Source organism: Uloborus diversus, chromosome 1, assembly GCF_026930045.1.
Source record: "Uloborus diversus isolate 005 chromosome 1, Udiv.v.3.1, whole genome shotgun sequence".
NCBI classification, from domain to species: Eukaryota; Metazoa; Arthropoda; class Arachnida; order Araneae; family Uloboridae; genus Uloborus; species Uloborus diversus.
In genome coordinates this window covers 140,825,290-140,843,671 of record NC_072731.1, presented here as the reverse complement: position 1 = coordinate 140,843,671, position 18,382 = coordinate 140,825,290, and the positions used below count along the sequence as shown (strand labels likewise).

Sequence of the window (18,382 nt, the reverse complement as noted above, 5' to 3'; positions counted from 1 at the left end):
TTCCTGCTATTAATGAATAAGTTATTAAAGATGTCAAGTTTTAGTTACTCTAATATGTCCTGAAATTGGTTTCCATATGGAAAATATCCTGCTAAACCGTGATTAAAATAGCTGAGTCATGAGCCCCCTCCCCCCCCCTTACAATTTTGCATATGGGCACCCATGTTAGTAAGCAATTTTAAAAGTGTTCTGAAAAAACTGAACTTTGTTTATCAATACTGCTATAATATTATGTTTATCAATACTGCTATAATAATTGAGTTTTCTATGTCTATGCAAGGAATATTTGTTTCAATTGCGAGTTTTTTTTTTTTTTATCATGGGAAACAGTTGGACAGCAAATAGCAACATACTTATTTTTATTGCAGTTAAATATGTGCATGAGTCATTGAATATGACTTTTTAAGAGCATGTAATATTTCAATAGAACTTTAAGGCTTCTTTCTTCTTTTCAATGCTGTTAAAATCAACAAAAGCTTTAAAAAAATTGAAATTCAGCCTTTATGAATTCATTATAAATATGTTGGGTTGAACTCAAAAAATATGGAAAGCCTAATCATACAGTGTAAACACTATCAAAGCATAATAGTGTTTACACTGTATGAATAGGCATTATTAGCTTTAACGCATTAAAGCTATTAACACAATTCAGTGCGTTAATAGCTTTAATGCACTGAAAATATGTGCTTTTCTCTTAAGGTTATGGAAAAAAAATAATGAAGTAAAAATTTTAATACTTTGTTTAATAATTTATTTCAGTATTATAGATTAGTTACTAAAGCTTACTTATGTCAAGGACGGGATGGTTATGATTCATTAAAAAACAGCATTGTTCTTGTGAGTATTTCTATTATTTTGTTTTCATTTCAATTATATCTTTTTTTAAAAAATATAATGCCTAGATTTGATTTTGTCTAGCTTAGTGATGAAGAAAGTCCAGAATTATGTACAATAGTTCAGAATCATTTCCATGCTATAAAAGTGTTAACTGGAGCTATTGATCATCGTACAAAGCATCGACAAAGTTTACTTTGTTTATCAAGGAGGTAATTTTTATTTATATTTTATAACACATTCTTTTCACTTTTCATTCCAGGGTCCCCCCCCCCCCCCCCCCACCTACCACTATTTGTGGTTTTGCCAGTTGGATGGGACCCTGATGACAACTCTGATTTTTTGATCCAGACCAGAAGCCGAGAAATCCCTGGACCAGCACCCCTAACACATTATACTGCATGTGTGCATACTAGTGCAACATTAATGTTGATGTTTTTCCTAACATCAATGTTTTGTGTTTGATGCTTTTTCGATGTCAATGTTTTATAATTGAACGAAAAATATCCAAAAAAAAAAAGGGGGGGGGGGAATGCTTATGTTTATGCAAGTACATGTTATGATAAAACATTACACCATGAATCAATGATCACAGCATCCTTCACTTTGGACAAAGTTTTCCATAATTAGTTTTATGAAGATGTACACATTGGAGAAAAGTTATTTTCCAGCACTGTTGAGAATATTGAATGTTATTATAGATTTACTATATTTTTAATTTTCCACATTAAGTTATTGCTTTTAATTGGTAAATTATAGTGTTACTAGCTGTAGATAAGACAAATTTGATGTTTGAAATGGTGTGGATGGAAATAATCGTTCAAAGCACCTATTAACTAGTAGGGATTAAGTTCAGTGACCTGGGCAAAAAATATAAATCTCACCACATTGAAGTTAATTGAATGCAAAATTGTGAAAAAATATCATTTTTAGGGGGAGAATTACCTTCTGTGATTCATGAAATTTTTTGCTCCATAAACAATTTTGGGACTATTCCCTCTTTGAAAAAACATGTGTGTTAAGTTTAAAGAATGTGAACTGTGATTTTTTAAAAAAGAATTAGAAATGATCAAAAGAATTTGGAAATGGTGATGATATGGTTTGAAGAGTTATGCAACATAAGTTATGGGGGAAAATTTTTCAGCCCTGTCAAAATTCTGATATCATTAAAACAGCTATATTCCAACTAAAGTTGAGGCAAACCTAACCTACCAGCATTGTTAAGGCTATGCATATCCTAAATGCAGCATTATTACGCTGCCAGGCCAGGTTTGCCCCAACTATAGTTATTTTAACTTGAGTAAAAATGGGATGAAGAAAATTACTTCTTCAAATTACATTTTGTCTTCATACATTGTTCACCATTTTCATTCAAACAATCTCCACACAGTTAACTTACGGTAATGATGCAGTTAGGAACTATTCCTAAACTGTGTGTTTACTTAATCAGGTCAGGAATCAATCTTGGCTAATAATATTGTCTCCTTATTGGGGACAAAATCATTTAAAGTTTTTAAGGTCCAGGTACGGATGAAGGATGCGTGAATAACTAATACTGTGAGCAAGAAACGGTATAAACTTAGAGCTAGATAACCAATTATTATATTTGTAATTAAATGTTTATAAAAATATTCAAGAGGATAGGCAAAACAACATGGCTACGATCCATTTTTGAAGACATCTTGTCGATCAGCTTAAACCTTTTGGAGAAAAGAAAGTCTGAAAAAATCCTGTTTATGATGTAATTACTTTGGTATTATTTATTTTCCAAAAATTTTGTTGAAGCCAAGCGCGTATTTAAGGGCGGTGCTGAAGGGGACCAGGCCCTCTCAAAATAAAATAAAAACGACTTATTGTGAATAAAAATTTTAATACTTTCAACAGAGTATCTGCTACACTTCAAGTTTTGAAATCATGCAATTTTTCCAGAAAAAAAATATAATAATAATAATTTTTCAAAAAAAAATTCATTAATAATTAATTTAGTTTTTTGTGAAAATTAACTTATGCCTATCTGATCTATGTTTTGAACATATCTTTCTAAAAATTTAAATTAAAGTGAAATGCTCAGCTACTATTATAACTAAAAATTAATTTATGCATCGATGACGTGATAAATATGAAAAAAATTACAGAGTTTTAACTTAATTATTCTGCTACCAAAGACACATTTATGAATCAAAAATTTTAAAAATATTTTTTGGATTCCAATAAATCATACAAAATTTTTACATAGGTAAGAATTTCATTTTTTAATTACTAAAAGAACTGAAAAGAAGTTTTAATTGCAAAATGATTTTTCAAAATATAAGAAGCTTCAAACATGCAGCAATGATGATGTAAAACTTTTTCTTTTCTTTTTAATTAAATATTTTATTTTATAAACAAATATTGAATCTAAAGCTTATTATTTTTTAAAGCTAGTAGTTTTACAAATAATCTGTGACTAGCAATAATTTAGTAATCAGGGCTGGATTACCCAATAGGCCACCCTAGGCCGTGGCCTGGGGCGCAAGCCGAAAAGGGCGTACATCACAGTGGAAAAAAATTAATAAACAGCTTGTTGAAAAAAAAAAAGTGATGCGCTATATAGTACATACGGAGAAGCTAAGTTCAACTAGAATAGATTGCAACTAGCCTGTTAGGCAGAAAAAAAAAGCAATTGGAGGATAGGGAAGGAGCATAATGATTGAGTCGAGTTCCTTTACCGGCTTCCAGCATATTATTTTTATGAATATTTTTATTCAAAATTTCACCATGAAGATTGCAACGAAGTGGATAAAAAAACATGGGATGCCCCGAAATATGTTTCAAACAGAAGGAAAAGTAAAATATAGAGAGAAAAAGTGATTTAGAGCACTGTAAGGTTGTCAGAACACCAGCAGTTCTAAATTTTTCTAAGGTAAAAAAATGAATGAAAAACAAAAATGCATCAAGAAATTCAAGACCCTGGATATTAAAATTTAAATAAAAAGGAAAAAAATACATAAGATACCGCTGCTAAATATCACCTCAGGCCAAAGCGTCAAAAGTTTTTTTTTTCTTTTTCGGGGGGCTAAAGGCGTTGGTTTTTCAAACAGACAAAATTTTGAAAATTCCACTATGGAAAAACTAAAACAGTTAAATGTTTTTGGAAAAGGAAAAAGTGGGTCTGGATGTTTTACAATGTATTATTAAAAATAAAAACAAGATTATGGACAAAGCAAAATAGGTGGAGGGATGAGTTTTCTAAGTCTATCCCGTTCGTTTTACATCACCAAAGGTAGTTGAAAATTACATTTTATAACTTTAATAGAAAAACTTCAGAGGAGATTCCATGAACCCGTTTCCACTATCATCTTGAAAGATTATCTAAACTTGCTTTTTTTATGCATATTTAGAGTTTTCATTTCGATTTTTATTAGGGGAAAGATCTCTAAAACGCCCCACCTTCACATCGTATCAGATAGTCTAAAATTTTGTTTTTTAGGACCTCAATTTTAAAATTCTTTCCTAAGAGCGTCCCTAATTGCAGCCCTTCTCAATATCCTTAAAATCGTCCAAAAGTTTGTTTTTACGACTTCAATTTCGAAACAACTACGGAAGAGAGTTATCGAACCTTATTCCTTCTCATAATGCCATCAGAGATGGTTTCCAATTGCGTATTAAAGTTTTCAATTTCGAAACCTTTCTGGGAAAGAACAGTTAAACCCCTACTACGTCCGGACGTCATAAAAGGTGTCCTACAATTTTTCGGGTTTCAGTTTGGAAAAGTTTCCTTGCTAGAGTCACCAACTGCCCTGCATCAAAAAAAAAAAGATTGTTAAAAGTTGCTCTGTAGGACTTTTATTTCAAAAAAATTTCAGGAGGGCTCTCCTGACTCCCACCGTACCCCAGCATCATTAGTAAAAGATCGTCAAAAATTTCGTTTTAAAAACTAATTTCTATGGGGAAGGAGGGGGGAGAGTTACGGAACTCATCCCTTTCTTAAACATCATCAAAGATAACATACAATTACGTATGTAGGTACGTAAGTATTGAAAACTTTCCTGGGCGATTTCTGAATGCCATTACTTCCCCTTAAATAGCCCTAGATGGCCTAAAAATGTATTTCCAACGCTTTAATTTCAAAAAACTCCTGGGGGAGCACCCCAAACCCGTTTTTAAACATCATCAAAGGAAAACAAAGAAGGAAACCCACCCCTCGTTTTGTCAAACAGGGGGGAAAGCATGAAATCTTCAACTGTCACTGGATGCTACTAGGCCTCTGGTAATGGCTAAGGGAGGGGGGGATACAATTTTGTTAAAGTTTAGATATGTGAGGTGGGGCATAGTCTCTAAGTTTGGCCTAGGGCATAAATAAATGTTAATCCGGCCCTGTTACTAATTACAGTCAAACCTCGTTAACACTAACTCAACAGGATGCAAAAATATTTCGTGTAGCCATATTTACCGGATTTTGTGTAAGCAGATATTTTTTTTTTTGTTTTTGTGTCTCAGAAAATACAGGAACCAAAGTACCTTTGTGCAAAAATGTATACCCAAGCATTTATATTTATAATTTAAGTAAGAAACACAAGTAATTCGAAACAGAGGTAATTGCTATTTGGATCATTTCTCTACCACAGTGCATTTTCAAACATCTGATTTTTCCTTGATCTCAAAACTGGAGTTTCGCTGTGGTGTTGACGGGTAAAAAAACACTTTATAGCTTTTAGACCTTAAACCTCTACCTGGGCAGAACAGGTGTCCAGAATTAGATTTTTTTTCACGATGAAATTTTGCGTTTAGGTTTGTCAGCCACTTGTTGAAGATTTCACTGTTTATCCAAGCTTTTTTACTGTAAGCATTGTCTACTGCTAAAGTTCGTACTTTTTTGAACAACGTGGTTTTCCAGATTTTCCTACACAAGGAGAGAAATTTTCTCTCTGCCATCATTTCGCTTGCATTCAAGTGCAGATCTTTCAACTTTTGAAAGTAATTTCATGTAAAAGTACAGTCGTCTCCTGCTACAACGCGATTCGACCTACACGAAATGGCTATAACGCGATTTTTTCACCAGTAAAGAATTTTTGACCTAACGAAAATTAATCGCCAGCAGCGAGAAAATTTTTGGAAGGGAATCGTGGTGCGTAAGTATCAACTTTGTTATTGGCTACTAAAAATATTTTTTCCGCAAATGAACCTTCATTTCTATAGCATCACTGACTGGTCTAAGCATTGCTTTGTTAGTGCATAATAACTACTCCTCATTTTCCATTTATTTTTTTTCATCCTTAATGCAAAAGTTGATGTAAAGTAGAATGATGATGAAATGTAATGGCACCTAAGACTGCTGTTTTACCTAAAGTATGGTAACACGACAATTGGGCATAAGTGACTTTTCCATACGCACAATTAAAAGTCTAGAAAAGGAAATCTTCAAAAGTTTGCCGAGTAGTGTCTAAGCAAAATGCAAAAATGATGAAAATTGAAGCTGCTCCTGTATTGTAAATTAAAGAAACCTGGAAGAAAGGTGTTGCCATAGATGGAAGCATTATAAAAGAATTAGCGATGCAACTGAATTTAAAAATTCGAATATTGGTTTGAGCACAAAGCCTAATTCATCATCTTCATTTTTTTAAGTTGCAAATATCATTAATGGATTTACTGTACAGTACAATATAGTGCATTATTTTATTACTACACTGTATGCGCCATACTAGTTTATTTTATGTCCCTCTTTCTCATTTTTTTTTTCATCGTAACAGTACTTTATGTCGGATAAAACAGCTTTTTTTAAAAAATACAAATAAAAATTCTGTTCTTGATGTAAAAAATGGTAACATATAGTTGAGGAATCGTTTAAAATAGTTTGAGGCGATGTTTACAAGTGTGTTAAATAATTGGGTATGTTTATAAAAGTTTTTACGCATATTTTTTTCCACAACCATGGGCGGATTTATGGGGGGGCGGAGGGGGGCAATGCCCCCCCAGTTTTGGGAGGACTTTATGTAGTTACAACACATCTTCCAAAATTTTTAAAAAAATCATTATTTTTTTTGTTTTTGAACAGTTTAGAAGAGCATGGGTGGGTTTATGGGGGGGGGCAAAGGGGGCAATGCCCCCAGTTTTGGGAAGAGTTTATATAGTAACAACTTATCTTCCAAAATCTTATAACAAAAAAAGATCATGATTTTTTCTTTTTTGAATAGTTCAATGAAAATGAAGAGAATAGCGAATGTCCTTTTCTGAAGGGAGAAAAGAATAAGAAAAAAAAAAACGAACATTAAATACAAATAGTACAGCTGTCACTGGGGTACTGAAAATTGGTCTAAATTCACTATTTTGGACTGAAAACCATTTGGTCAAGTATATGAATGAAAATATAGGCTAAACGAGCTATGCATTCAGCTGCAACACTTATAATAATTGACTTTTGGGACCCTCCCTTCACCCTCCCCAATTTGCTCTAACAGAACGATCTACTCGTTACGATTTGTTTTCTCTCTTTTCAGAATGTTTATTTTCAATTTGCGTGATTTCAAAAACTAGATGTTTTGGGTTGTTACAGACGAAAGATTTTGAAGAACCTTCTGGATTCACACGTTCAAATGAAATTGGCTGATTTGAAATGCTATTATAAAAGTAGTACATAGCTAAAAGGTTTTTGTACAGCAAAATACTATCAAATGTAACAGTTAACACCATACTCAATGAATGTATGTAACAATGAAACAAAAAACTGGAAAAATTGTCCAACCATTAAACAAACAGAACGTAAAATAACTAAATCAAAACTAAATTTCTGATTTTCCAGAATCATACATTGTAAGGAAAACATCTGAATAAAAGGAAAAGTGAGGGAGATATATTTCCGGCACGAAAGTTTTGCACAATTCATGTAAGATCGCATTATTCCCTGATGAAATGTTTTTATAACTGTGTTTTCTTTATTTTTTAAAGGAAAAAATTTGTATATATGAAATTAATAGTTAGAAATGTACTTCATGCGCTTAAAAAATTTTCGGCTTGTCTTTTTTTTTTTGAGAAAGAAAAGTAAATACTATTGCAGACTGAATAAATTTCAGTTATCTGAACGTTCTGATTAATTGAATCTTTTTACTTAGAGGGAAAGTACCATTTTCCTTACTTTCTAAATACTGTTTAAAAATTATGGTAAGTCATAATCATCTAAGTCTAAATGAGACAGTTATTGTCATCATTGAAATCTGAGTAACTCAGTCATCAAAAGTTTTGGAAAAGTTTGCTGAAATTTGATAAAAACCGATAAAAACTTTACACAGATTTGTAAAACCATAAAAATCCTTTAACTGTAAAAACTGACGAATATTCGTTCAAATTATAAAAAATCTACAGGTAAGAGTGAATTACGTGCAGGGCCGGATTTGCCTATAAGATAAACAAGCTATAGCTTAGGGCCCCTGCTTTGAAGTGGGCCCCTAACTCCCAAAAAATTGTGATTCGTTCCTTAAAAAAATGGAAAGTGCTTGAAAAACTAATTTCATTTTCAAGTACTTGAAAACTTTGAATATTTGGAAACGTGTGGCTACAAACCTTAAATTTTAAAATTTCTAACAAATTGTAGGGAGAGGAATTCCAAAATGTGTCAAATTCAGCTACTTGTTACATCCTGCATCAAAAACGTAAAAATCATGGTTCTCGCGTTTGTAACTTATTACTTGAAATAAATTTTTGTGACTCACATGCTTCATATCTTGCTATTTATTTAATCCCTAATGCAGAATTTTGGAAATTCTTTTGTATTGATTGCTTTTATCTTACTTTTACTGCATATTGTTAATCTGTTTAGCCCGGGGAAAAAATGATACACCACCAGGGGCGCCGACTTGCAAAAATTATTGAGGGGGCTAGACGTCACCGGTGGTCCTGGGGTTATGAACTCCCACGGCGCTCCCCCCCCCCCCCCCAACTTTTCCCCAAAAAAAAAAGTTCAGATATTTTGAACCTTGAAAATGCCAATTTATATATTTTCTGATGTATGTGATTTATACTAACAAACAATATGTGGCATGTTGTTTTCAAAGTCAATCTAAGAATTTGTATACAAATTTTCTGGTTCAATAAGATCATGTCACTTATCTTCAGTGTGGGACATTTTTGCAGTTCTATTTTGGGGGGAAGTCGTGCAGTTCCGTGGCTAGGCATTGCTATAAGGTGTAGGGCACTTGACTTGCATGGAAGGGCACCTAAATACAGCCTAAATACCCAGCACCTAAATACCCAGTGCGCCTAAATACAAAAAAATATTGGGAGGGTGGGGGGCATGCCGCGGGTTTAACCCCGGGAAATTTTCTAAATTGGAGATGGAGAAAGTAAGTTTTACAGTTTTTTAAGCATTTTAGAGTAATATATTATCAACATTAGAACCCCGAAAACTCTACTCTCGCTAACTCGACACATATTTTGGTTTTGAAAAACGAAAAACAAAAAAAAAAACAAAAAAAAAAAGAAAAAAAGGAAAAAGAAAACCTCACATGTACGGTGTTTTCGTAAAAAAAGAGTTTAATTTATAGTATAATAATTTTGTTTTTAGACTATTACAGAATAGTGAATTTATATATATATATGAAAAGATTGAAATTATATTTAAATAAACTATCATTAAAAAAAATAAAGCATAAGATATTGCTGTCGCACTTTGATTAACTTTGAATAAGGCTCAGAGTTCATTAAATAAAAATAATATCCCACAGTTAATTTGTTTAATAAAGTTAACATAGTATGTAAATAGCGGGTTTTTATAGAGGCTTATACCCTAAAAATATTTAAGTATTTGAAAATAACTAATGCAGTACTATAGTAATACAGTAATAAAATAATACTAATATTTCGAAATTTTGAATCTAACATTCTGTATGTAGTTAATTCTCTATTACAGAGATTTTTAAACTTGCTTTAAATACCAATATTAGGGCTGTCTTTAGAAAGGTGCGAATGTCGACCGCCTGACTAGATTACTGAATTTGAAGTCGTTGACGTCTGGTCGAATATCCAATTCATCAAAAATATCTCGGTGGTTATGAAAGTTGTTCAATCGCATCCCATTGTTGATCGGACAGACTATCCGCAGGTTCGCACACTGGGACAAATTTAAGCGCTCGCAGCACCGTAACACTATCATTATTCACACCACTCGTTTTCAGTTAACCTGCTTTTAACCATAAAAATTATTTGTTGTAACTCATTGCTGAATGTATTTTACAAGGTACTTCAAACAAGGAAAGATTACTATCTTCAAACAAGGGAAATAAAAAATACTGAGACAAATTTGTGAGTTTAGAAAGCATTAAATAACTAATAATTTTCTTAAATTATTGGGGGGGGGGGGCTCTGCCCCCTCAAAATTTTTTTTGAGGGGGCTCGGGCCCCCTCAGGCCCCATGGAGTCGGCGCCACTGTACACCACCCCTATTTCTTTTCGTTTTCTGCACTACTTATAATTAAAAAAAAGTTGTAATGAGAAATTAAAGTTTTTTTTCTCTTAAACATAAAAAAGCCGTTTCTTACAAAGTTTGAAGAGGATTTTCGCCCCTTCTTCTTTGTCACATTTTCCATAAATCAAATTTTGGAGAGGGAGCGAATTGAAGAGACCATGTTCACAACACACACAAACTACAGTCGGACCTCCATATATCGAAGTAGCAAATTGCCGAAAAAAATTCGATATACAGAAATTTCGATGTATGGAAACGATCTTATTTTATCATAAAAGTATCCTAAAACATTAAAATTAAAGCTAATTTTCGTCAATGAAACCCATTTTATAATTTATACGAGTATCGGATTAAATTAAAGTTAATGATTAAAAAATTAACAGAAATTACATTTTTACGCCAACCATTCATCTTCATATTCTTCGGCAATTCAACTTGATCGCAACATTAGGGGATTTTCGTTTTAACAATGTGATCGAGAGAAAAGTAAAAAATCAATCTACTTAACTTGAATGTTTTTTACTGAAGATAAGAAGACTAGAAATGATAATCAACAAACAAAAGGGATAATTTGAAACTGATTTTACAGTGTTACTGGTTACAGTTAAGATTTGAAATAAACTTAAGGGAATTTAAGAACTTCAGAACGGAACAACAACTAACTACACAGCCCTCAAACCCAGGTTTTTTATGAGTTCCGTAGCAACCTTAAGTAAACGTAATTTTCTCATCTAACCTTCATTTTTTATGAGACAAACAGTTTAAAGTGGAAAAAAAAAATCTACGAATATCTCGAAAATATTTCGATATATTGAGATTTTTTCGATATATAGAAACAATTTTTCTATGCAATGAACATGGAAATTTGCTGGGATTTCGATATATAGAAAATTTTGATATGTGGAAGTTTGATATATGGAAGTTCGACTGTAATTTATTTTTCTACTCACAATATACATGATGGGCAGCAAAGTTGCTCTTTTTCCTGAATAGCGGTCAAAATATATGCCATAAAGTTATCCCGCTAATCGGTCAGGAGGTTTTTTGCAGTCATGCCTTCATGACTGTCTATAGCCATATAACCCAGGCGTTCTCATGCAACTGCGCTGTAGGCAATCGCGGAAAGCCCCATTACGCAATTATGGAGATCCCAAGTTATTAATCTTGGGATCCCTGTCAAGTGTTACGCAATGTAACAGCGTGGAGCATATAATTTCTTACAAAGTTTGAACAATACTGTACAACTGTATATAATCTACTACTCAATTTCAGAGACTGGAAAGTGCAAATTATTGATAGGTTCTAAGATCCCTGAAAAGAATTGGTGCAGTATAGCCTACCAGGGCTCTTGAACCAAAAACCCAGTCTAACCAACCAAACCTTGAAAATAATTAGACAAATCTTTAAAACTCCTAAAGCAAAGTGTGCTTCAATTTTATTTCTTATCAAGTGTATAAATTAAGAATTGTTCAAATGGGTAGTATGTTACTCTCTTGATACCTATTCTCTAAATCTGTGCACCATTTCTTTACAAGCATTAACTTGCATCACAAAGCACATTTAAAGTGTAAAACTTAAAAAAAAAAAGCCTATTATTTCCCATTAACCTTTATAAGACTTCAAGATGCAGAATTTTATATCCATTTTATATAATTTCCTCCGGGGGAGTAACCCCCGGACCCCCAAAATTGGAGATATTCTATATCCCACTTAAAAGTTAGCCCTGCGTCACTCTCTCAATACCAGCCCCCTCTCTTTTAAGGTCAATTCAAAAAGGACACCATGATTACACACTGTAATGAAAACGACACATAAAAAAGTAAAGAATGGCCTGATACATCACAGAAAACAGAGAAAAACATGGGAGAGGGGTGGGGAGGGCAATTAAAAATGTTGCTCAAAAAAAAAAAAAAAAAAAAAATCCTGCCCCCCCCCCCAGGAACTCAGTCCTAAATCCACCTATGTCCACAACGCGAAATTTCAGCTTACGCGAGGGGGTCTTGGAACGTATCCCTCGCGTAAGTTGAAACTCGACTGTATAGGGATTTTCTTTTCCCTTTTTTTTTTCAAGACCTTAAAATTTTCTTCCTCTTATGCCGGATTTCGTCGAAATCCTCTTCATGTTAAGGGATTGATTAAACACTAATTTGTAACTTTATCTGAGGGGAAATGGCATTTATTTCAAGCTAAGCGAAAATTTGTGTTAAGCGAGTTTGTGTAAAAGGGGTTTGACTGTACTAAAATTAAGTTTACAATAAATAAATTTTAAAAAAAACCAAAAAATAAAATATTAAATTAACACACTTAATAATCAACTTACCAAACATTCTTTACTAATAATAAAGCTGAAAGTCTCTCTATCCGGAGGATGTCTGGATGTCTGTGACACGCATAACGCCTAAACCGTTTGGCCGATTTTCATGAAATTTGGCACAAAGATAGTATGTAGCATGGGGGTGTGCACCTCGAAGCGATTTTTCGAAAATTCGATGTGGTTCTTTTTCTATTCCAATTTTAAGAAAAAAAATATCATAAGATGGATGAGTAAATTATGAAATTATCATAACGTGGAACCGTAACATGGGCACAAGCCAATTGGCGAGATACGAAATTATCATAACGTAGAACCGTAAGATGGGTACAAGCCAACTGGCGAGAAAATTCACCATACATTATTTGTAAATATACAGGCAAACCAAAAGACCTTTTGATTTTTCTATTACGGGCAAAGCCCTGCGGGTATCACTAATACCAAATATATTGCTACCAAGTTTGAGGATAGGCTAGAAATATTTAAAAATTCCGGAATTAGTAATTTTTGCAACATTACTGGACTTTTTAAAAAACTTACCCTTGAAAATTCTCCGATTTTTGTATTTTATCAATGTCTTAAATTATTTATTTGGACCAATTTTAATTTCTAAAATCTTCATTAACTTAAAGACACTGTTGAAAATTAATGGTAATTTTTTTGAGTCTCTTGAATCACCACTGTTGTAAAATGACTTAAAATTTTCAAGTCAAATGAGAGTGGCAAAGTTAGAAGTCTAAAAGTATTCAATTAAACAATTAGACATATAAAGAGGGTTAAAGATAATGCTAAACACATTATTATAAATGCCCAAACGGTAGAATCACATAGTAAAGAAAAACAAGTAATATAGAAGCAGATGGGCATGCAATGGGATTTCAAAATGTGTGAAAAATTGGGACTAACGAGTAAAAGCATAAGAAACAGCTAAGATGCATCAATTTTGCAACTAATCCGTACAATTTGATAAATATTCATGTACTTGAACTCAAAATCCATGACCAGTTGTCAGTTTCCATGATTTTTGAGCATTGTTTGCTGAAAATCATTACTTTCCATGACCATTTTCGATCATAGTCAAAATCCATGACCTTCTGGGTGTGTGGACACCCCGTTTCAAGCTTAAAATTGGAAAGTGATCATAATATTTGACTTTTGACCTTCCGAAAATAAATCCCAATGTACACTCCTGGCTGAAGCTGCTAGACAGATGTTCAACTTTGAGTTAATTTTGGTGCAATTTAAATATTACATGAATTTGTTTATCAAATATTGAACGGTAATGAGTTTCTATACTAGGTGATGAATATGGACTATTTTTCATAGGCCATACTATTGGGTGAGTGCAAAAGTTCGTGCGGAGTTGCAATAGATGGCGTTAGAACGGGCGTAACGTGTTGTCATTAATACCACTATCTATGTAAGTCAGATCATTGGAAAGGTGATGTGTGCAGCTTTCATTCCAATCAAAATAATTTGTGCAGATACAAACTGCTTCGAGAAAGATTACTTTTAAAATGAGTGTTGATAAAGTGCATTTGCGGCATGTTATGCTTTACGAGTTTTGGAAGGGAATAAACGTTGCTGCAGCCATAAAAAACATTCAAGATCAAGCACCAGCTAAACGAACTGTGGAAAAATGGTTTGCAAAATTTCGTTGCGAAGATTTTAAGCTGGAAGATGAGCCACGCTCAGGTCAACCTTCCGACATTGATGACGAGGTTTTGCGTTCTTTAGTGTAGAATACTCCGCGAATTTCAACAGAGGAAGTTGCTGCAGCACTTAACGTTGACCAATCAACCTCTTTTCGGCGTTTAAAAAAAATCAGATTTGATTTAAAGCTTGAAATATGGGTGCCCCATTTGTTGACCGAGAGCAACAAAATCCAGCGAATTTCTGCTGCCGTATCTTTACTCGGGCGGTTCAAAAACAAGCCATTTTTGGATTGATTAGTGACGGGCGATGAAAAATGGGTCCTTTGCAACAACGTTCAGCGCAAACGCACATGGAAACAGGCAGGTGAACATGGTGACGCAATGGCAAAGGCCAGTTTGCACCCGATGAAGGTGATGCTCTGTGTTTGGTGGGATTGCAAGGGTATAATTTATTTTGAGTTTCTCCCCGCTGGCCAAACGAATGATTCGGACAAGTACTGTCCTAAATTAACTAATCTGAACCAAGAAATCAAACAGAAACGTCTGAGTTTGTCAAATCGCAAAAGCGTAGTCTTTCATCAAGATAACGCTAGACCGCACGTTTCTAGACAGACGCTACGCAAACTGAACAACCTGAAATGGGATGTCCTAACTCATCCACCGTATTCTCCTGATATCGCACCATCGGATTATCACTTATTCCGGTCATTGCAAAATCATTTAAATGGAAAAAAACTTGACTCTTTGAATGCCTTACAAAACGTCGTTTCTTCATTCTTCGAATCTAAACCACGCAGTTTTTATGATCGGGGCATCCGTATGCTGCCAGAACGTTGGAAGAAGATTATAGACGACGATGGAGAATATATTATTGATTGAATAAAGAGTTTTGCTTGCCTAATCACTGTATGATTTTCTTTCACTAATTCTGCACAAACTTTTGCACTCACCCGATAAGTAGAATACAATGTAATTAATTTTGATAATAGCTATGTTTTTTTCTTTTCTTTTATGTATTTAGAAATAAATTGATCTGACTTTAACAAAAGCAATAATCAATTATATTTAAGAACTTTTGAATCTTTTTGTATCGTTCATCTATAACTTATTCAACTACCTTCCAAAAAAACTCCTTCTTCTAAATGTTATGCATTCGAATCTTTCAGTAATGCAGTATTTTAACCCTTCATATCCTAAATTAATTGACCTGCAACTTTTGACTTAAGAGTGTTGCATTATTAGATAAGTATCTGTGGAGTATAATCCTAGTAACATATAAAATAGTTAGTACAATGTTTTAGTGGTTAACTATGCAGCTGGTACTTAGAAGTTTCCAAAAGGATTATGAGTAATATATGAGGTTTTTTTTTTTGGAAAAACACATACAGTGAAGGATCGACTGTCTGAAATTTTTTCAACCAGTTAAATTTGGAATAAAATACAGGGAATTCTTACTGAATTTATAATATTGAATACAATAGAAAATAATAGTACTAAATAACCACTAAAATAACCGAAATGATTTATTTATCAATTTCTACCCTGGTTGACTATTATGACATAAGGCTACGAGCACCCCAATATTTTTATACAATAGAATTACAATAAGATAGTGTTGGGCATTTGTCTGTGCTTAGCAGTCATATCTTGTCTGATTCAGGGTTTCCGCTACGGTCGCATTTTTCTCAAAATGTGAAAAGGCTTTCCCCAATTGTAAAAATGCAGCGAGGCATTTTTGGTTTTTTGCTCAAACGTTTTACTGAGTGCTAGACACATGTAAAAAAATGGCGGGCAGGGAGGAGTATGTGGTTCCGACAGACAAAATATTTAACAATCTTGTAAGAAGGGAGTGATGAAAAGGGGGAAGCAGGTAAAAGGGAACTTTTTTTGGCTATATCGTTTCTCAAATGCGAGGGGGGGGGGGAGGTGAGTGAGCGTTCCAATGGATAAATGTTTACTAAATAAAGGAAAAGTTGACGATTCTGCATCACATAATGCAGAAAACTATTATTAGCACACCTACAAACCCCTTGTTAAGTTATAAAATAAATTATATATTGGTTAAAGAATTAAGTGTGTGTGTGTGTGAAAAAGAATATTAATCATAGCTAAGATTTTTCAATTGCTATGAAGTTTAACAATACTTAGTCTTAATGGGGATTATGTCCCACTGAAATGTTTTATTGTGGGAATGGGACTCGGGGCCATTTAAAGAATCAACATTGTGTTCTTTCAATGGCATGTATCATTATTTACTGTTATTATTTCAAACTTTAAAAATTTATATTAAGTGCTACATTTGTTGATAAATGTTAGGTTAAATTTGAAATTCAATTATGTACTGCGAATGAAACACATTAAGGCATCTAAGAAGATATGCAAACATATTCATTCCCCAAAAGATTTTAGCATTTTGCTAAAGCTTTTTCCCCCATTTTAGCTTTTTTGCTAAAGAACTTTTGAACTCAGCTTAAACCCTGTGTCTGATTGCACATAAAATACACACAGGTAAGTCAAAAATATTCAAGCAGAAGAGATGAGCATGGAGGAAATCATGTCCAGTCAAAAGTCTAAAAATGGCAGTTTCAGCTGCGCAAGGAGCACCATGAACACAATTGGAGCCAGTGTCAAAACCATTCCATGGTTTAGCACAAGAAGACATAACCAAAATTAACATGGCACCTGCCAACTCTACTGGCAAATGGTTGTAGAATGCTGCTTATCAGACATATAATCCTTACAATACAAAAATATTTCTCATTCATGCTGTGACCTTCTACCTACTGTCAGAGCTACAAACTTCATGTGTGTGAGTATTGTTGGGATAGGTAAACCACTCATATTTCAAATATATGTGGCAGTTTTTTAGTTGGCCTGGGTATAAAGGACTAATCATGTAGGTAATTTATGAGAATGTTTTGTTTTTGTTATTTAAGATATATACATATAAATCTATCAAAACATACTTATTAGGCACAGTGCTGTTAAAATGCTGGAAGAAGTTGGTAAATTCCAAGTGCAGAAGCCAAATTCAAGGCGCCTGACAGTTGATGCCAATTGCAATACCATGCCTGCAATTGTAGATCAAGTAGAACAATGCCAGTGCCAATTAGCACCAAAAGTTGAAGGTCGAATTATTGTAATAACGGATGAAGTAAGATTTTTTATGAAAAAAAATTGTACATATTTTTCTATATTTAAGGGCAGATATTGTATACAAATTTATGAATTTTAAAATTTTGCACATTTTTACTTGCATTGTGTATAATAGTTTGCTGAAAATATTGTATTTTTCAAGTTAGCAAAACCCTGATAAGCAAATATTTAGTCAACACCTACAATCTAGGATCCTTGATTATGGATTACCTTTTTTTTCTGAAATTGCTTATAAAAAAATACTGTTTAAAGATGTGAATCAAGCTTTGTCCTGTGTTCTTTTCAAAAAAAAAGCACTAAATTGTGAGCCAAAATAATGAGGAGATAAATTTTCAAAGTATGAGAAGTATTCCTACAACTTACATTATTTCATTGACCAAAAGGTCCTTTTTAGAAGTTATTTATATCTTTATATGGTGTTTTTTTTCTTTCTTTATAAAGTTTTTTTTTTTCATTTATTTTAACCTATTATTTTTTTTCATCAAATTCTTATTTATGAAAATTGCTTTATAGATCTTTAATTCCTAAGTAGTTTCACTAATGTAACTTTATTACTATATAGTTTGTTGATATTATGAGACTAGAAAGTTTTCTGTCAAGGTATGACAGGTGAAAATTTCTTCTACATTTGAACGAAGCCATTGCCTGTTTGGTGATATTTTGAAAGTTGAAATTGTAACCCCGCGTTTCCAATGGATTGACCTTAAATTCCAGTAGGTAGCTTTCATTGTTGACTGTTTTTTCGTTTCTTCATTCCCCTGAAATGACACATTCTTACCAGTAAAAATGTTAAGTTACTGGATCAAGTTCAGCCTTGTCATAATAAAGATCTTAACTGCATGTTAAACATTACCAAAACATATTATCAAATTATCATGCCGTGGCACGAGTTTCATTGTTGAAGCACACGGGTTACTCGATCATCGGCTATTATTTATATGTGGATAACTATTTGGAAATTCAAATTGACTGGAATTATTTCATCAAATA

The 18,382-nt window shown here is 33.2% G+C and overlaps 1 protein-coding gene across 2 annotated transcripts in view; it reads left to right on the top strand.

The window, feature by feature from the left end:
* The window catches only part of LOC129232524 (trifunctional nucleotide phosphoesterase protein YfkN-like), a 69,689-nt gene that overhangs the window by 48,357 nt on the left and 2,950 nt on the right, over positions 1-18,382 (top strand). For both annotated transcript variants that reach the window (XM_054866671.1, XM_054866666.1), the window contains exons 11-13: positions 760-837; positions 919-1,046; positions 17,210-17,390. In XM_054866671.1, coding sequence (XP_054722646.1) covers positions 760-837; positions 919-1,046; positions 17,210-17,390 — 387 coding nt within the window. The remainder of the gene's footprint in view (positions 1-759; positions 838-918; positions 1,047-17,209; positions 17,391-18,382) is intronic.